At 38.8% G+C, this 20,276-nt stretch overlaps 1 protein-coding gene across 1 annotated transcript; it reads right to left on the minus strand.

Moving 5' to 3' along the window:
* Nucleotides 1-1,242: 1,242 nt before the first annotated feature.
* On the minus strand, nucleotides 1,243-9,714 carry Muc7 (mucin 7, secreted). The gene is made up of 3 exons (XM_005392787.2): nucleotides 9,638-9,714; nucleotides 7,821-7,889; nucleotides 1,243-3,099 (listed from the first exon to the last, which is right to left on the minus strand). The coding sequence occupies exons 2-3, from the start codon at nucleotides 7,872-7,874 to the stop codon at nucleotides 2,347-2,349; spliced, it is 807 nt and encodes a 268-aa protein (XP_005392844.1). The 5' UTR covers nucleotides 7,875-7,889; nucleotides 9,638-9,714; the 3' UTR covers nucleotides 1,243-2,346.
* Nucleotides 9,715-20,276: the final 10,562 nt, after the last annotated feature.

The following is a 20,276-nucleotide window of genomic DNA, read 5'->3' on the forward strand; positions in this document are numbered from 1 at the left end:
TCAACAAGGGATAGAATTCTGCTTTAGGTTCCTTTCTCATTAATCACAAATTATATTAGTGTTTTGGCTTGTGTCCAGGTGTCCCCCCTCCACAAAGTCTCATGTAGTCATAAGTGGGGATTTTTGGGTGGTGGCTGGATCTACAGTATGTGACTGATTCATGGTCCAATGTTAGGATTAAGGGTGTGAGTGCTATCTAACCTAAGGGTTGGTCACCTGGATATAATATATGGGACAGAGAGAAGTTTGCTGCTAGTTACCTGTAGTTTGTTCCTTGCTGGTTTCTACTTCATGGTTGGCTACTTTCTGCCTGCCCTGCTTTGCAGAGACTGTTTCTCCTCTTTGATGCCCCTCTGCCATGCCACCTTGCCTTGGAGCCAACCAACTACAGACTGAAACCTCCACAGCTGTGAGCTGAAATGAACCTTTCCCCTTAACTTTGGGTGCTGGACATTTTGTCTCAGCAGTGAGAAAAGTAATTCAGATAATTAGTAAAAAGGAACTTTCACCATGTTAATTCTGTCTTTGCAATATAAGAGAAGGAATCACAAAAAATCGATAATAATGAGCAGTAAACCAAATAACCCATTGTTCAGCACTTTCCCTCTCTATCTTTCATATTGCTCAGTCAATGGAATGTTGTGCTTGTTGCAACGTACTTAGTTATTGCTGGGAGTAACTTCACACCTCCTGATCTATTCTGTTCCGTTTCACCAGTCCTCCTTCTTTCACTGTGCTGCACTGTGTTTTATTCATTTGATCTCATTTCTTTCATTGCATTCCATCTGCTGACTTAGAGATACAATTCATATAAAGTGTAGAGTGATCATTGTGAAGGTTTCAGCTTCAATAAGACATATCTTAGCCATTTAAAAACAGAAGAATGTTCCCAGGGAAAAGGAATACTATACTACGTGATATTATTTTTAAAAAATAATTCCCAAATATACAGGGCTAATCCAAAATCAGCCTGGGAAGTATACAGTTAAACATGAGTTACAGGTGGAGCTTTTAGCTGTCAGACTAAGAAGCATAGGAGAAACAGACCTTGCACTTGAAATATACATTAATAAGTAAAATAAAGTGTAGCTAAGTAATCAACCACTTTGTTTAAATGGAGAAATCTATTGTTCAGAGTCTTTGGCTCCCTATTTGGCTGACAGTGGCAGATGACAAGAATATCAGCCTTTAGGCCTCCTTTCCACTACAGCTTCAGGAAGGCAAGGAACACAATAAAATAAGTTGCCATTTGAAGTCTTTATTAGTGAAAAAATCAAAATATAATCACCAGATTTTTTAATAGTAGTGACAAGAATAAAATAACTTCACTTTTCAAGTTAACATCTCTATATACCAACTAGATAATATTTATCCTTCTACCAATTAAAGCCAGGGTTTATTTTCATAGACAGTTTTACCAACTTGATATTTGAATGGTTAAATTAGTATGGTTTGCTTTGCAATATATGACTAATCAAATATATGACAAACATTTTTTGAAAATATTCCACTATGGTATATACTTTACAGTGACTTAATTCATGTAAATTAATTGATCTAGTAATAAAATGCATACATAGGAAAAGTCTTTCTGTTGTTCACAGAGGCTAGAATCTAGTACAGTATATAAAAATTAACTTAGATGTAATACAGTAGACACCAACCATAAATTTTAAACAATTACATGCTCTGAGTAATGTACTGTCAGAGTCTTGGTTTGCGAGTAGCTGCCAGAGATTTCATTTTTACTTATTTTTATTTTTTCCTTTTCTTGGCTCACATTTTGTGGAATGGAATTTCATTTGAATTTAAGATAGTTATGTAAAGGTTTTTGTTATTGATCAGCAATATAATGATTCTGTCTATAAATAGATGAATATAAAGAGATAGGAAGATGGATGCATCAATCTACCTAATTTTGATATATGGTCTGCTGTTTTTGCTCACATGAAGAAATCCAGTTTTTTCTCCCCAAGTTCATAGGATTAGCTGACTCCAGTGGGTTTGTGCTTAAATATAGGGTCATGACCTTGTATTCTCCAACATTTAGGGTAAATGGTTGATGAGCCATGCAGTGTTTCTTTATCTAATGACTTTTTGTCCCTTCAATGAACTACTTTGTGTGTTCCAAACAGAGATCTTGATCACAGACACATACTTGTTGTGGCATAGAGGTGATTGGTTGTGTTAATTGATCATGTGAGGTGAACAGTTTGATTCAAAGACTAATGAGAGTACTTTCAACCTGAGTAATATTTCAGTTTGATATTTGTGGTCAAAGTAAAGATGGTAGCTCTGCCCTCATACATTACATGGATGGCAGAATCCTCCATAATGTATGATATACTACTGACTGTTAAGAAGCTGAATAAGGCGAATTAGAGCCTGTCTGGCAAATTGCTCAAATATATCCTGTAGGGAAGGTGTAGTTGGGTTAGTGGTTGGCGTAGGTGTTGTAGCTATGGGATCAGTTGTGGTTTCAGGGGTTGGGACAGCTGTAGCTTCTGGTGGGGCTGAAGAAGGTTGTGGTGTTGCTGCAGTTGGGGGAGATGTACTTTGTGAAGGTGTGGTCTCTGGTGTGGCTGGAGAAGGTTGTGATGCTACTGTAGTTGGGGGAGGTGTAGTTTGTGAGGTTGTGGTCTCTGGTGTGGCTGGAGAAGGTTGGGATGCTACTGTAGTTGGGGGAGATGGAGTTTGGGCAGTGGTGGTCTCTGGTGGGACTGAAGAAGGAAGTGGTGTTGATGTAGTTTCAGAAGAGGCTGTGGTGGGAGAATTCTGAGCAATAGGGCTGTTGGCAGCAGATGTGGTGACCAAAACCAGACTTTGTGTAGTAGTCTCTGGAGTATTATTGTTGACCACAGTGGTACTTTTAACTGGAGTATTAGTTGTCTGGAGGTGATCTGGAAATAGAGGAGGTGGATGCGGAGGTTTAGGCGTAATGTGTGGAGGCTTAGGCCTAAAGGGTGGGCGTAGAGGTCGTTTTTGCCATGGATTCTGCTGAATTGGTAATCCAGAATGATGTGACTTGACAGGTTTAGGTCGATGGTGAAGTTTCTTTTTGTAATATAGGTAGTGACTATCTCTTTCACCTTCGCTGAACTATGGAAAAGAAAGAGAAATAAAAAACTAAAAAGTCTATTGACTTATGCCTCAGTTACTTTTCTCATTGCTGAGATAAAATATCCAACACCCAGAGTTAAAGGAGGAAAGGTTTATTTAACTCACAGAGTGTAGGGGTTTCAGTCTATAATTGGCTGGCTCCAAGGCAGGGTGACATGGCAGACAAGCGATTAAGAGGAGAAACAGATCATGGTGGGGTGAAGGCATAAACCAACAAAATAGCAAAACAGCAAGTCCATGTGACCTTAGCAGCTTCTTTCTGCCCCTTTTATATCTCACCCAGGCTACCAGGCTGAGGGTGGGTGCCAAGTCAATCAGTGGACTGATTTAGTAATCACACACCTTTAATTCTAGCATCACACACTCTAGATCCATCCACCTCTGAAAAAAAAAAAACCCACCTATGACTGCCTGAGGCTTTGGGGGACATCTAGACACAAGCCATAACAATTTATCAAGTATGGCATCATTAATGAACATCAGTGAGAAGCATTTGTGGAGCTTTGGGATTGGAAACTGGATTGCAGTTCTAATTCCACCAACTCTCACTTCTGCACCTAACTCTCCCCTTTTCCAGGTGGTCTCTAGGATACTGTGAAGGGTGGCTATATCTTGGAGGAGCACGATTGAAGTGCACTACAATAATCAGCAACCGCAGTTCAGATCTGTCCTTTGTCCAACATAAAATGACTGAGTGATTTTGTTCAAGTCATTTAATTCAACTGAATTTTAATTTACTCATTTAGGAAATGATTCAGACTAAATTAAAGATCCACAGTCTAACTCCATAAATTCTTTGGAGCTTTGAGACATTCATACTGTTCAAGTCGCTGAGACAGATATTCAGCTTCACGAGGGCAGGGATTTGTTTCCCCCTGAATGCCCTGTCCTGAGAACTACGTGTGACACATGGCAGACACCCATAGATTGTTCACTGAGTGAGTAAAGGAGTGGAATTGATAATACCAAATACATAAGTGAACAATACCTATTGAATAAAATCTCAAACATTTAATACTATTTTACTTAAGATTTAATTTAACTATTTTATGTAGATGGTCAAAACAATGCCTATGGTTTTTTATATGAAAACAAATGAATTAAAATACTATTAACTACTATGTCAGTTTAGCATAGAACATGCATCAAACAATCAATTTGTCTGATTTACTTAAAATATACTGATTAATCACTGTATGTCCATGACAGAGCTTGTTAAGTGAAATTGTGTTTCGAGTTGAAAATGCATTCATCCAAAGCACTGAAGACCTTTTAGAGATGACTGTCCAAACTGCAGCCCCAAACTCACTTATTTATCACAAAGTGCCCCACTGCAATTAAACCTGTTATTTGTCCTTATTGAAAAAGTACTCATGTCAGGTCCTAGTCTAAGTGATTTACAAATAAAAAGTATTTAATTCCTTAGCTATGACATTATCTGCATCATCCTAATATGGATGAAGAAACGGAGTTCCAGAGAGATTAAATAGTGTTCAGCAAAATCTCTCTCCATGTTCAAACCGCACTTTTGAGAGGAGCGGAAAGAGAAAAGACTCAAGGGAGAAGAGGAGTATGGGTATTCTCAGGGGAGGGAAGAAAGGAGAGACACAGGACTCCTGGAACCAGGGAGGGGAAACAGGAAGAGTCAGGAGATTCTTAGTAACTGAAGAAGTGCCAAGTTTCTTTATGGATTTTTTTTTTTTTTTTGGTTTTTCTCCGGTACCGGGAACCGAACTCACAACCTTGCGCTTACCAGGCAGGCGCTTTTGCCGCTGAGCTAAATCCCCAGCCACAGGTTTCTTTATGGAAGGGAGAGGAGGTAAAGATTAGTCATGAAAAATAGAGAAAGAATAAGAAGGGAAGAGAGATTACATTTGCTTGAAATTAGAAGGCACCTTACATTTTGCATTTGAGGTTATTAGCTTATTTTTATATCCATTTGAGAACCTGTAACCCTTTTATAATGAGGAGCAAACCAATTATTAAAGAGTGTTATATTTAGCACTTCATCTGACTCCAGAATATACCTCTTCCATCTTTCCTGGGAACATCTGTAGGACAGAGCCAAATTATTCAGTTCTTGAAATCACTGCAAAAATTCAAGGGTGCTGAAACTTCAGGGCTGCTCATCTCCACTTATAGTATCTAGTCATTCTTTGGTACATCCCTGTATTTGTGTCCAGAGACTTTGCCTGAGATTGAGATTAAGGGTGGTGGAGTAATTAATCTGGTAAAAGAAATTTCGAGGCAGTCAAATGTTGAGGCAGTGGCCTTTTAGCCAGATTTATATTGAGAATCAAAAGCAAAGACCCCAGCAGAATGATGTAAAATGTGAGTTTGGCCAGAAAGGAAGCTCCAGTAAAGCTGTGGACTGCAAAGATAAGGCTGAGGAGATCTTCACTGCTGAGAAGGAACAAGAAAATAGAAAAGATGGCCTGAGGGCATCACACAAAGCAGCAAGTCTCCACCCTTTCCAGCCTCAAAACTGAAAAGGTGAAAGACTTTGCTTTGAGAACAAAGCCACAGAACACCATGTTCCAGAATGGTGGTGGTGGCCACACCAGGTTCCAGAATGGCAGCAGCATAGAGAATTTGCTCCTCAGAATTGGATTCAGAGTGCCCAGCAATACAGACACTCGACCCCTATGACCAAGAGAGGGGAAAGCTTGGCTACTGCTCCAGGTGGCAGTGGACCATCCACGTGGCACTAGTTTTAAGTGCATACAGAATGCAAGAGTTTTGAGGTTAAAAAGTCTTCCACTTTGATTTCAGAAGGCCTGGGAGGCCAAGCATGTGCCCCTGAAAGGGCAGTGTATGAAGCTGTGAGTGTGAAGAGAAAGGTTCAGTGGAGACCTCAGAAGTTTGCAAAAGCCAGGAATGTGGATTGTCTGAGGAAAGCTGCAAGGAGGGAACAAAGTGGGCCCAAGAGAGAAGCCATGGGAGCTGTAACCACTGGAAGTGCCATAGGGATGGAATCATGCAAGCTCTTTGGAGCTCACAGTGTGCCACAGATTGCTTCAGATGCTGGATGAGGAATTACAGGACTTAATGTTAGCCCTACTGGATTTTGGACTTGCTTTGATCCCAATGCTTTGTATCCCCCTCTTTGTACCTTTTGGAATGGTAATGTTTATCTTGTACCATTGAATGTTGGAAGTGTTTAACTTTGTTTTCATTTGTACAGGAGCTCACAGCTAAGAGCTTGCCTTACATCTTGGAGGAGACTTGGGACTTGGACTTTTCAGCAATGCTGAAACTGTTAGGACTTTGGCAACTCTTAGAGATGGACTAAAATGCCTTTTGCACAAAGGGTTGTACACGAGTCTTTGGGGGGCCAGGGGCAAAATATTATGGTTTGTGTCTGGATGTCCCCTTAAAGCCTCATGCAATCACAGGATAAGCTTCTAGAGTTTGTGATTGATTTATGGCCCAACGTTGGAATTATGGATGTGAGTACTACACCTGCCCTGGGGTGGATAGTTTGCATACAATGTAAGGGAGGCAAAGAGGCTGCTTGCCACTGCTCCTCCCTTTTGCTCTTTTTGCTTTTGCTGTGTTCCTCCGCCATGAACATTTGCCCTCTGTCATGTGCCACTCTGCCTTGGAGCCAGCCGAATATGGACTGAAACCTCCACAAACTGTGAGCTAAATAAACCTTTCCTTCCTTAATTCTGGTGTTAGGTATTCTTTCTCAGCAATGGGAGAAAAGTAACCAAGACAGAGGGTCAGTCAATTTATTTCTGTGCTACTTACTTTTATTCAAGTTCTTCTGAAACATTTTTTCTTTTGTGATCATGATATCTCCCCTGCCAGGTAAGAATGCATTTTTTCTTTTGTAAACCTTTGAGATTTGGGCATTTTGAAGAGTTTTATTTATCTTAAGCATGGAAACAAAAGGGATTTTTTAGGCATTGGTTTTGTGGGAAGTACCAGTAAGGACCTCCTCAAAGTAACCCACATTTAGTCGTTCTACAATAAAATAATGATTTGAGTTATGTAACTCCACTAGGGGCACTGTGACATCCTGATGCTTCTAACACATTTAGAATGGAATCTTCGTATTCTGCACCAAAACTTAAAGGCCCTGACGAATACTTTCTGCATCTGCAGCAGATCTCATCACACTCATGAAGTTGATGTTCTGTAGAAATTGGTTAAGTGAAATGTGTTACTTCCTTGTACTTTTACTACCTGTTAATTATCTGTTTTCTTCTGTTTCCCAGAGCAAATACTTAAACTTCTTGGATATAAGGATTATTTGTTACACTATTCAAAGTTTCTTTCTATGTACTTGAATATATATACGTTCTTTATGGCAGAAATATCCAGAATTCTCTTTTTCTAGGTTTTTGAAATTTATGGAACAGGGGCTGGGGATTTAGCTCAGTGGCACAGTGGCTTCCTGGCAAGCACAAGGTCATGAGTTCGATTCCTGGTACTGGAAGAAAAAAAAAAACAAAAACAAAAAACAAAACAAAAAAAAGAAATTTATGGAACATAATTGTTATCTACAATTACCTCAGGGCACAATAATACACCAGAAGTTTTTACTCCAACTCATCTGTAACTTTTCTCCCTTCCTTTAGATGTTCCCCTCCTTGGCCACTTCCTTGCTCTCTCCAACCCTCGGGTGACCTCAGTGAGGCAGGTGGCCTAGTACAATGGGTTAACTACACCCAAAGGTGAAGGTGGGCACTTACCTGGAAGCAAGTGCTCAGAGCACAGACACATATCAGCAGTGGCAGAGTCTTCATCTTTCCTGCTCCCTCCTGGAAAAAGAAGAAAAGTGGTTTTTTATTAGTTATGATATTGTGGGCACAGATGCATTTTGGGAAACGTCTAATGTGTATATTTTTGCTCCATTTTTGTGAGGTAAAATTACTTCAAGTTTGTAGAGAGGATGCTATGGTTGAGGGTTAGAATTACATCCTTTTCTATTTTAAAGAGGAAAAAAACCTAACAAAATAGCAACAATGAAGACAAAAACAAAAACAATACAGAAACAACAAAAATGATACATGCTCTCAAAACAAAATGATAGGAATTAACAATGGTGGCTACATTACATACTATTATACTGCTAGTTTCCATCATGAGCATTTCTTATTGATAATAAAGACTGCTAGGGAAAGGCAGGACCTCAGCAAGTTTAGCACTAAGAGAAAGAAATAGTTTTCTTCTGATGAGTATTCTAATTCAAGAAGCCTTGCTGTTTGGAGAAGCATCATGTAAACCATCTGATATGGAACTAGTTTTGTAAATGTTCTGGGTTAAGTTCTTTTAAGCTGTTTCTTGTCTCTGTGCAGTGTAGCTGTTATTCAGACCAATGCACCACATAAACTGCACTCTTCTTCACCTTCTTCCCTTTATGATTTTGCTATTTGATGTACTTTTTCTAAATCCCCAAAGGCTAGAAATTTATTACATCAATTTTTATATCACCATGCCTAGAACAGTGTTGTTTTAAATTTTTTGTAAATGATCATCTTGCAAAAATAATTACATTTTGGTTTATAAAGGGAATAATACTGGAAGAATGTGGCCTTTTATATTTCTCATTTTGGTCAAGTACATAATATATCAGCTTGTCAGGTTTTGTGAACAAAATACAGGTTCAATCATTATAGACAAATTACACATTTGAGTAAGTAAATTAGTGTGCATATCAGTGAGTTGTGCTGTCAGATTGGATCAGACTGGCTCATCACAGAGCCCTGCAGTTCACCAAACCAGCATTGGAGGTGGTTAGACTTGGTGTAAATCCCAGCTCTGCCACTACATGTGTGACTCTCAGGGAGTTATGAGACTGTCTTGAGTGTTGTCTGGGAAATATATATATATGTATTTGTCCTATCTTCCAGTGGCCCAAGGGATTAAGGGTGATGGGGGAGAAAATTCATTTATTACTAAGTTTAAGAAGAAATTATATTGGGAATTGCATGGGTGAGATTTGTGAAAATTAACATATATATTATAAATTATACCAAGGACAGTTCTTGATCTATGAGTATAACTTCAGTGTAGTTATTACTACAGCCCAAGTGTACTTAGAGAAAAAGCAAGCCAGATTGGAGGAAGGGTAATAATTACTTATCACTGTATCAAGTCCCTAAGGTACTGTCACATTTTCTTTTTTCCAAGACAAAAATATTTCTATTGATTATATTTCTTCTAATAGCATGTAAGTTGGGTCTGCTATCATATAGTTTAGAAGTCCCCAAGAAGAAAATAATTGTAATAGAACCACTACTGCTGCTACTGAGTGTGTGACTTAAAAGCTTCTTTTAAGCAGGTTTTAAGTTTATGTTGACTATATCTCAAGTACTCATAAACTTGATACAGTGTGAATAATTCTTAAGAAATTCAGTCCAATTTCTTGCCTTCACATAAACCTGTTAAGATTGTAGGTGGAAGCAAAGGAAGATAAAGCACAAGAGAATCTTCAGATTTTATAATGTTCTTTCTGAGCTTTTGGAACTAGGAAATTTATTAGAATATATTTAAAATATCTACATACCTGGTTTTGTGCTAGTATTTCCTCCAAGGAGGGTCTATCCAATTGCTTGACTTTGTATGATTCCGGTAGGATGGTAACTGGAAGCAGAACAGAAAGTACAAGAGAATTCTCAGGTTTTATAATGCTTGACGAGCTTTTAGGAGTTAGGAACTTCATTGATTAAAGATAAGGTCACTGCTGTCAAGGAATTTACATTCAAAACCAAAGAATAAAAAGAGTGGTTGTAATTTTGTGCGTTTGACAGTAGTTCTTTGTGCACCAAATTCTTCCTGAGGAACACGGTAAATATTAGAGATTTTCAATGACTGATTTACTTGATTGATGAAAGTGTGATAGTGATTGACAGTGGATGTGAGGACGTTCATGGGCTAATTCCTCCAAACAGGAACCGTCCTTTCTTCTACCCTCTCAAGGTAAGCAAAGTGATTGCCTCAGACGGTTAACGTGACGAGACATCAATTTTTCTCTGTCAGTCAGTACAATTTAGCAAAGGGAAGAGGATTAAACAAAGAACATGAGGTCAAATACTGGTGAAGTAGAATTGTGAGAGGTGAACACTGAATTTTCCTTTGACTCCATCTTCATTAAAGGAACGTATTCACGTGCACCAATCTTCCCTTCTTTTATTTCTCTTTTTATTTATTACTACACGTTTGTTCCTAATAGGGTACATTTAAAACATTTTTCTTTATATTTTAAGAAATGTCACATAAAAATAAGAATAGTAGAATACACAACTATCACCTATTTCCTAGATTTCTCAATTAATATTTCACTATGCTTAACAGAGTTTTGAGAATAATGTAAATTTTAAAAAATTATCATAACTAATCTCTAAATATTTCAGAACCTATCTCTAAAATATTTTAAAACACCAGCAATGTCTAGTGATATTAATTAATAATTTACACATGTAATAATCTGACTGAATTCTTGTTAAAAATTCCCAATTTGGCAGAAATAGTTTGTCATTTCCTTCTAAGACTTCACTGAGGACCATGAATTATAGTTACTGTTTTGTTTCCAGTTTCTTTTAGTCTAAATATTTTCATCTAGTTTTCTACATGGTGCTAATATCTTGCACTAGACCAATTGTCTTCAACTATTTTTTTCAAATATTTATTTTTAAACAAAACAGAAAGTACAGAAAGTTTAATCTTGAAAAACAGTTCTTAGAGTTTTTCTTCTGTTTTTGAAGATTTTCAAACTTAAATAGTTCTACTATGTACAATTGTTAATCGGTAACAGAATTTTGAAGTTGTGATTCCTCTTCTAGCTAGTCAGTTTGCCGTTCTGCATGTGTGAATTCTGAAAGCAGAATTCTGAAAGCAGAATTTGGGATTTGATTCCTGCTTTTTTACTCTGTAGCCCTGAAATATTTGGCAAATCATCTTCCCTCTATGAGCCTCAGTTTTCTACGTGCAAAGTAGAGGAGGCACGTATCTTACAAAGTTTTCATGAGGAGAAAATTAAAATTAAATAATTTGGAAGGTCTGTGTTACGCTTTTATCTATGAAACACTCAGCTACTAAAGTGCCATCACCAAAAAGTTAGCGGGGTATTTGAGACAACACTGAGTAGATATGGGTTGTAATTTCTCCTGCTTTCCTTTTGCTAGTAACTACTAAAGTTCATTTACAATGTGCTTGTTATAGTCAAAACTGACTATACAGTAGAATTTTTACTGATATGAAGTAAACTTTTCTGAGTACCTTACAACAATTTACAAATCATCTTACATTATTGTGGCAATATTCACTTTGCTTAACAGAGCTATTGGACTATGACGAATAATGGTGATATGGAATCGTAGTAATGATTTCTCTAAGAACGTTTATTAGGGCAAGGCTAGTGATAATTTGGAGCACTTGGAAAAATTGATAGGATTTGCAGAAATGTCTATTCCCAGTCCTGATTCACACATAGACATATTAGATTCAGTTTTCACTAAATATTTCAAAAGGACACACCTAACTGGACATATTGTGACCTAATCCTGTGCCTATACAGTGCTTGAGCTAATGGAGTTTTATGAAATTATTATGGTCTGTGCGAAGAGTACAAAACTTGGAAATAACATGGACTAATCTGTAGACCAAAATCACCACCATGGTACATTTTAAATTAGAGGTCTTATCTTCCCCTCACTGTGCTCCCACCTCCACACCAAAATGTGTCATAGTTGATAAAAAAGCAAAATGAAACTTTTTATATGATCAAGGGCAACCAGATCCTGTTAATTAATTGGAAAATTCATTAAAATACTTTAACTCACAGTGGGAGGTTTTACCAACCTGCTTTCCATCTCAGACAAAAGAGGAAGTAAGAGGATGTATAACTGAATAATTCCTGAATTTCACTGTTGTCAATATTTTGCTATATGTGCTTATTGAATTATTTTTTGAAGTATTTTAATGTGGATTATAGAAATTGTGATAGCTAATCTCTGTTTCAGCATTTATCTTTAAAATTTGTTATACTACAATGCCATAGCCTCTAGTAGTGTTAATATTTGCACACACAGCAATCTAAAACTCAGTCTGTATCAGAACGTCCCGCTTTTGCAGAAAAATATTGTTAGTCATTTTTGTGCTGAGACACCACTAAGGACTATGCGCTGTATTTACTTATATGTCTTTAGTTTCTTTTATTCTAAACATTTTCATGTCTTTTTTCTTCATGGTATGCATCTTGAATGACTAGACCCATTGTCTTGTAAGTATTTACTTTTAGGAAAACATTTAAGAATGGTTTTCATACAGGATTTAAGTTTGGCATTTCCACTTGGTAAAAATTGTGACCTGGCATACACTTTTGAAGGTCTGGTTCCACTTACAGCCAGTCTCTTCCATTAGGCAAATGGTCTCTGAGAGCAGGCTCAGAAGTTATATTCCTGGAGTTTGAGTCCCTGACTCTTCACTTCAGAGCTGAGGGCTTCTACTGCAAAGGCACTGTGACAGACCCTGTGAATCACCCAAAGTTTAACTCAGGAGAACTACGTATGTTGGTTGAAAATCTGAAGTTAGACACTGTAGCTGTTCGCTGCTCCTCACTACACGCTCACTTCTACACCAAAATGCTTCATTGTTGGAAAAAGCAAAAGCAAAAGAAACGTCTTATCTGATTCAGAGGAAGCCTGTGCTTGATGACATCACTGGAAAGACCATTAAAGTGGAGCTCTTCGTGAGAGGCTTCTGCCGGTGTGCTTTCCATCTGGAGCCCCAGGGTCATAGGTTTTCCAGATTATTTTTTCCCACTTCCTCTGTAAAACATAATTAAAATATGGACAACGTCAATTATTTCACTCTTTTTATCAAAACAACTTTTTATCTATCAATATTATTGAGATTTTTAAAATTTGAAATGCATCTACTGCTATTACTGAAGCTGTGAGTTGATGTCCAGAAAGTTTTAAGAATGGCCTTGTAGAATGAGGGAGTCTGCATTACTCACTTCCAGGTCTAGAGGAGGAATGCCCTGAATAGTGAGAGAATCTGGCAGAGGTGCTGATAGGACACTGGCCTGGAAAAGTGAGAGAAAGCAGTGTCTCAGCTTTGGGCAGCCCTGAGAGGGGCCGGATGATTTAATCCATGTCTACATAGGCAAGAAAAAAGAGAAAGGAATGATAGGATTTTCTTTAGTTTGTGAATTTCTATTAAGCTCTGTTTTATCTATAGTTAAACATGTCTAATGTCTTAAATTAAGTCATTTTTGCTTTCAAAACACTTTCTTGTACTGCATAATTATAAGTGATCTAGAAAAATTACCACAAGCAAGTAATTGCTTTCTGGAAATTTGTGGCAATGTTCACTGTGCTTAACAAAGCCATTGGACATAATACGTATGGGGGACAAAAAAATTTTAGTAATGACTTCTCTAAGTGTGTTTATTAGGGCAAAGCTAGATAGTTTGTTCTTTCCAGTAAAATTATCCTCCCATTAAACTGTTAAGACTACAACTGCATTTTTTTGGATCAAGTGCATACTTCTGGCTTCAATTTCCTAAAGCTGTCTTTTTTTAGCTTTCCTTTTTCTGCTTCAAGATTTGACTTTCATTGTTTCCTCCCGGCTTGGGTTCAGCAAAGCCTACCTTAATCTACAATCATAAGGGGTAAGCAGAGAGCTCTTTGTCTGCTGAAGTTCCTCATTGAGAGCAATCCATTTATTTTTGTAATTGATATGTCTGCCTCCAAGGCTTCAGGGCTACATTAAACGCGGCATTTTGTCCTGGACTAAGAGGTAAAGACAAAGGATGAGAAAGTCTTTGATTTAAAGTGCAGGGAAGAAACACCTCTCTGCAGTGAGGAACGGGACTGGAGGATATTCATAGCTGCCCGTGCTTAGCTTGACCCAGAGAAGAATCCCTTAGCCTGAGTTTAGAAGTAGATAAACAACATTTATATTCACAGCCATATTACTGTAATATAGATATTATAAGTCACACAGTAATTGAAAGAATTATCTTTCTGGCATATTCTCAAATTTTGTGGATTTTTATGAAGGAAAGAGTCTCACTTTCTGAGCACATGAAAAGGTCAGTTGATGTCCATAAAAAATTATTAAAAAAACACAGAATAAGTATGTAGAAAGATTGCTTAAAACATGCCTCCTCTTTAAATATTAATTTTTTCAGAAAGGGATAATAAACTTTAAAGATATGTGATGGACTATAATAAGAATTATAAATGCTATTTCTCTATAGTAAAAAGTTAAAAAAAATAAAACCTTACTCTAAGCATTTGCTCAGAAAAAAGTGTTTAAATCCTACCTGATGTACAAAAGAGAGTGTCTACTAGAGAAGATTTGGCTGACCATGTGGGCCGAATCTGTCCTATAGCCTGCTCTTCTGCTCAGCACACAAGCGAGCAGTGGTGCTCACAGTGGAAGAGTTGTAGAAACAGCTGAAACAAATAATAACAGAAACACCCACAATGCCAAAATATACACTGTCTTCCCCTTTATGGGCCCACCACACATACAGAAGCTAAAGAACACTGATCTCTGCTTTAACTAAAGAAACTTTATAATGATCTAGTCTACCATTTAATATTTAGGTTTTTAAAAATTTTTTTTTGTTACTAGGAATCTAACTCAGGACCTTGTGCTTGCCAGGCAGGTGCTTATGCCATTGAGCTGCATCCCTGAACCAGTTTTTTATTTTTAAAAAACAAAACAAGAATGTGTTTCGGAAAAGGCTGGTGTGTATCTGTAGTAACTAGTACACTACTGGGATTTTTAGTCAATTCTCTGTCTTCTGTCCTCTTGTGAGTGAGTTATTCAACTTTTTTGAGCTTTCATTTCCATGCTAGAAGTGTATGTGTATTATTATGGGGTATATCTGATGGGATTTTCTTTGGTGAAGATTAAATGGGACAATGAGTATTAGATATTTAGTGTCTCACATATAGTAAATTTCCAAAGAACATTAGGTGTTATTCTTTGTAAAACTGTAAGATGCAGGTATTCCAGAATTACGGTAATGAGCAAGCAAGTTTATAATCAGTATAGGCTCTGTTAGTTGTGAAAAACCATGTTTCTAATGAGGAAATTCATGGTCATAATACATCCCATTCAAGAACGTCAAATCTACTATTGTAGAAGTTAATTTACAGCATTGTTCAAAGTGTGCAGAAAACACTTGTGGCTGGCTAGTGGTGTGAGTAGGGAGCTCAGTATGTCGAGGAAAAACATGCAAATACATAGCAGCAGGGGGACCTTTTGTTTTCAGGTTGACCAAAGGAAGATTCCTGTCTTTTTTTTTTGTCTTTTTGAGACAGGATTTTGCTATGCAGTTTAGGCAGGCCTCAAACTCACAGCGATCCTCCTGCCTCAGCCTCCTGAGTGCTAGGATTACAGGTGTGTGCCACTACACCCAGCATACTCCATGTTTTATAGAGCTTGCTGGAGAAACTAAGTCCCTCTACTTATACTTGATAAAGCAAGCCACTACACAATAGCAACTGAAAAATGGTATGTTTCTCCAGACGGGTCTGGGAGCAGAACAATGAGGCTGCAGAAGACCTTCAGAAAAACCCCTCTTTGGGAATTATTAGGTGGAAAATTTCATAGCTACATAAGATAAATGGTCAGGGTTGGAGAATATTGCAAAAGGGTTTGTGTTATTGAAGGAGCACATAACTAGACAAAATGTTTAAAAGGGAGAACCTTCTAAACCAGTGATGGCGAACCTTTTAGAGCTTTCAATGATACAAACAGCCCACTGCAGCATGTGTGCCGTAGGTTTACCAGCACTGTTCTAAATGAAAGCAACATAAATATAGTTGATGGACTCCCTCAGTAAAATTAATTCTCAATGTCAGAGAACATAATGTGCTTGGTAGAGTAGGTGTGACTCAACATACAGTGATGCACGTGTGGGCCTGGTTCACTTAGATGGCTTGTTAGGATGGGTCAAGAGGGGTAGGAATTAGGATCTGATGTACTCACTGAGACAGACTAATTGGGAATGAAGCCAGCTGCACTCGCTAAGAAGTAAGTCAGGACAGCATGTAGAGCATGGCATTTGAAATGTAGCATCAACCAAAACAAATATAAGACAGGTAAATAATTGGCTCTAAAGGCTTCAATTCAGTGACAGATCTTGTGACAAATGAGAGACCACAATACAATATCCAGAAAAAATGGTCACATTCATGTGTAGAGCAGATGGTGCTCTGTGTGAGTTCCACGTTTCATAGAACAGTAGCTTTCAGGCTTTGCCTTGCCCTGAGTGACTCCATTTTACTAAGAAACAATGCTCTCCATTTTGAGTGCAGAGGCCTAGGCAGATTGACTTCACCAACTTATTAGAAAGACCAAACTTATTAGAAAACTTATTAGAAAGACCCCCAACTGCACATCATAATAATAAGGTTTAAACCCTTAACTAAATTAATCATGTCAATCAAAACTTACCACCTGAAAGTGTAGCAGATTAAATCAGGGGTACGTGGATACGTGACATATCAGAGCTGTGTTAGAGAACACTAGGCGGTGAGCTTAGTGGACACACCACACCAGCTCGTAGGGAACTCCCTCACTTGGATGATAGAAAGAGGGGACTGAACACTGCTGTGCCAAAAACACACACACTGAGCTGTTACTTCCTTAGACCACCTGGTAAGCACATCACAAGGGTGGCAGGTGACAAACTTCAGTTCTCTGTGCCCTGGCTTCAGCTCTGCGGAGGACCACCTGGGCGACTCTCCTTGAAGGAGGAGCAGTGGTCTCCATTTTGGCTGAATCAGGCTCTATTTCCATATACTGATATGTGCAGAACTGGCTAGGACTTTTCCTTATCCCTTCAACTGGCTGTAAGTAATGCAAAGTGGTCCAGCTGAGGTGCTGATATGTCAAAGAGACAGGGCAGTGTTTCCTCACCCCTCAGCCCCCTGTGGCTCCCCTCAAAAACATGTGTGAACTGAGGCAGGATGGAAAGCCGTGCTCCATGCTGTTGGCTGATTGACCCTCAAGATAAGAGGCTATGACTTCCCAGGGCATCAAAGATTACACATCGGAGCTGAAGCAGAAACCCCAAAACATCACATGCTAACTCAACTGTGTCATGCAGATTACCCTTTCTGCATAGCCTTCCCTCTGCGTATTCCAGAGGTGATTTCAGGTCTCCTATCTAGCCCAGCTCATGGCACTCAACTACTTCCCATCATTCTCACAGTCACTCATACCCAAGCCTGTCCCCTCTTCATGAATTAATAAACATGGGTTCGGCCCTGGGTTGAGGCCTTTGTTTTGGTTAGCCATCATTGTAGTTGGACTTAGGACCCCTTAGCTCCTCATAACTACAATTGTGTGTTAGTGTCTTTATTCTCACCATGGATTGCACTGGAAGTGGTAGATTGGAATTAACTCACTAGGATTTTAATAACTTTTTCATGGGATTACAAATATAAACTTCTAGGCCATGACAAAGATGAGGAAGGGCTCTTTACACAACTCAACTTGATCCTCCTACTTGGGTTGGTCCACTCAAATTGCTGACTGTCCAGACTTGGACTTTGAAGCAGCTCTGAGCTCACAACAAGACTGTGCCTTGAATAAGCTTTGTCTGGGCTGAACTTTTATCTGGTCACCTTGGTAACTTTTTACATCTCCGTCTTTGCTTTTAGTTCTGTGTTTTCAGACCTACAGCTTCTGTTAGCTTTGTCTTGGATGTTATGTGACTTGTGTATTATTGTGTGAAGTATGACATAGGGCTTGCATGATATAGTTATCAGTAGTTAGAACTGGAAGAAAAGAACAGGTTATTGCCTTGCTCATGATAACATGTGAAATTCAGAGAACTCAGTAAGATAAAGCTGGTGACATTGACATAGCTTTTGAGTTTATTGTTCTTCAGTAAATTCTAACATTGTAGAAAGACACAGATGTGTCTGGTCTGTGTTAACGGCATAGCTAGTTCACAACAATTCTGAAATAGGGGCAGACAGGGAAGCAACAGCAGGAGACTAGTCCTAACAGGTACCCAGCCTGAGTGCAAGGCTCTGCCATCATCTTCACACAACTATTCTCCTCTTGAAAAACAGCTCCTGGCCTGCTACTGGACCTCAGTGGAAATTGAACCCTTGACCATAGGACACCAGGTTACCACGTGACTTGAGCATCCTATCATGAATTGGGTGCTCTCTGACCCACCAAGTTGTAAAGTTGGATGTGCATAGCAACAAGTCATCATTAAAAGGATGTGGTACATATATGATCAAGCTGAGCAGATCTAGAAAGTGTGATTAAGTTACAGTTACTCAGCCAGTCAAATCAAGTAGCCAACCAGCCACTTCAGCACTATGACTAAAAGAGAAAACAATTTCCTTCAAAATATACTGAGAAACTTTTACAGTCTTTGTAAATGTGTGGGACTGGGAATTTGAATCTTTGATATTCTTATTTTCCTTTACTATTTTGTCTCCATAATTAGAAGATTTTAGATTATTTATACATGTCTGAAACTCATGATTTTTCTTTACTAATTTGTCCAGAGATGCTAAGTACAATTGGCCAGCAGTATCATATTTCCTATTTTTCCAAAAATGTTCAGAAACATTGTATAGAGTCACTAAGTTCCTTGACTCTCACAAGTGGTGAATTAGGATCATTAAATGGATCTACATTGCATATTTCAATTCACACCATGGACTATTAGCACTCTCCCCATTATCATGATACCACGGCAATTTCAGGTATCATCAAATTAGAGAACCAACTCCAACTTAGAGAAATGCATCCTTACACTACTGTTTCTTAGAATCACCCTATGCTCAGTTTCAAAAATCTGTATTAGTTAGGGTTCACTGGAAAAGTAGATTTAATACACAATATATGATTATATAGATGATTCACTCGGTAAGCTTATGATGGCCATTTGCAGAATCAGGGATGTGTACAAACATCTGCATGCCAGAGGTTAGAGCATCCAAAGGCTGAAGGGTGGGAGTTCCCTGGAGTTCAGTGCAGATCCATGTCAGAGGGCAAAGGTGGCCTTGGAAGGCTGGGGTCTGTGCTGGAAGCCTGGTAGAATGGGAGACAAACATTTAAAGGCAACTGGGGCACCACTGAAGAAGAATAAGAAGAAGGAGAAGGGAGAGATAAGAAGAAGGAGAAGAAGGAGAAGGAGAAGGAGGAGGAGGAGGAGAAGAAGAAGGGAAGAAGAAGAAGGGAAGAAGAAGAAGAAGAAGAAGAAGAAGAAGAAGAAGAAGAAGAAGAAGAGGAGGAGGAGGAGGAGGAGGAGGAGGAGGAGGAAGAGAAGAGGAAGAGGAAGAGAAAGAAAAAAGATTTCCTTCTTCTCTTTTTGTTACATCCAGGCTACAGGCATATGTGTTGGTGTCACTCATGTCCAGGGTGGGTCTCCCCAGTTTAGGGGCTGCATGTCAGTCATTCACAGATGTACCCAGAGTTTACTAATCTGCTATGGGGTTCTTACTTAACCAAGGTGACGTGCTACAGTCAATGATCACAATGCTATATACTGAGAAGAAATTTGAGCCAGAGGTTTGCATAATGGCAAAGATTTGCCCTACTTTTAGTTACTTACTGAGCATCTGTTGGTTTCATGAAGAGGGATGGTTTTAAACAAAAACCAAACCTAAAGCAAAGCAAACCAAAGCAAACCAAAGCAAACCAAAAACAGACTAAAAAAAAAACACAAAAGCAAATATTTTTAGGTCCCTGTCTGCCTTAGAAGAAGACATAAACCACGCTTTTGATGAGTACCAGGTGGAGGGCCCAGGGTTTTCCTGTCTTCTCTGTCACTGGGAGTCTTCATAGGCAAAGACGAGTAGCTGTGAGCCAGAGAAGCTGTTGGCGCAGAAGGGCAGTTGGGTCTTTGACAGAAATGTTGGGAATGGAATTGACATAGGCTTGATGATGAGGGTTCTGGGTGACTCTCAGAGTGAAGTGGAAGCAGGACTGCTCATCCAAGCTCTGGTGTCCTGACAGCAAGAAAAGAGGTGTGTGCACAATCCAGGCTCAAAGACCAATCTAAGGGTGGAAAAGACAGGTGACAACCAGGGAGAATGAGTTCTCAGGAGACTAAGCTCCCGACTCGCATGCTGGCTCTTCCAGCTTGTGACCTGTGCTCACTGAGTGGCTCCTGAATCCTGAGTGCTCCTCCTGAGGCAGTGTGGCTC

Source organism: Chinchilla lanigera, unplaced genomic scaffold (assembly GCF_000276665.1).
Source record: "Chinchilla lanigera isolate Chin_1 unplaced genomic scaffold, ChiLan1.0 scaffold00046, whole genome shotgun sequence".
Taxonomy (NCBI): domain Eukaryota; kingdom Metazoa; phylum Chordata; class Mammalia; order Rodentia; family Chinchillidae; genus Chinchilla; species Chinchilla lanigera.

Coding starts and splice junctions, on each gene's coding strand:
- Muc7 (XM_005392787.2), bottom strand. CDS start 7,874: ATGAAGACTCTGCCACTGCTGATATGTGTCTGTGCTCTGAGCACTTGC. Junction 3,100..7,820: donor CTCTGAGCACTTGCTTCCAG/GTAAGTGCCCAC, acceptor TCTTTTCCATAG/TTCAGCGAAGGTGAAAGAGA.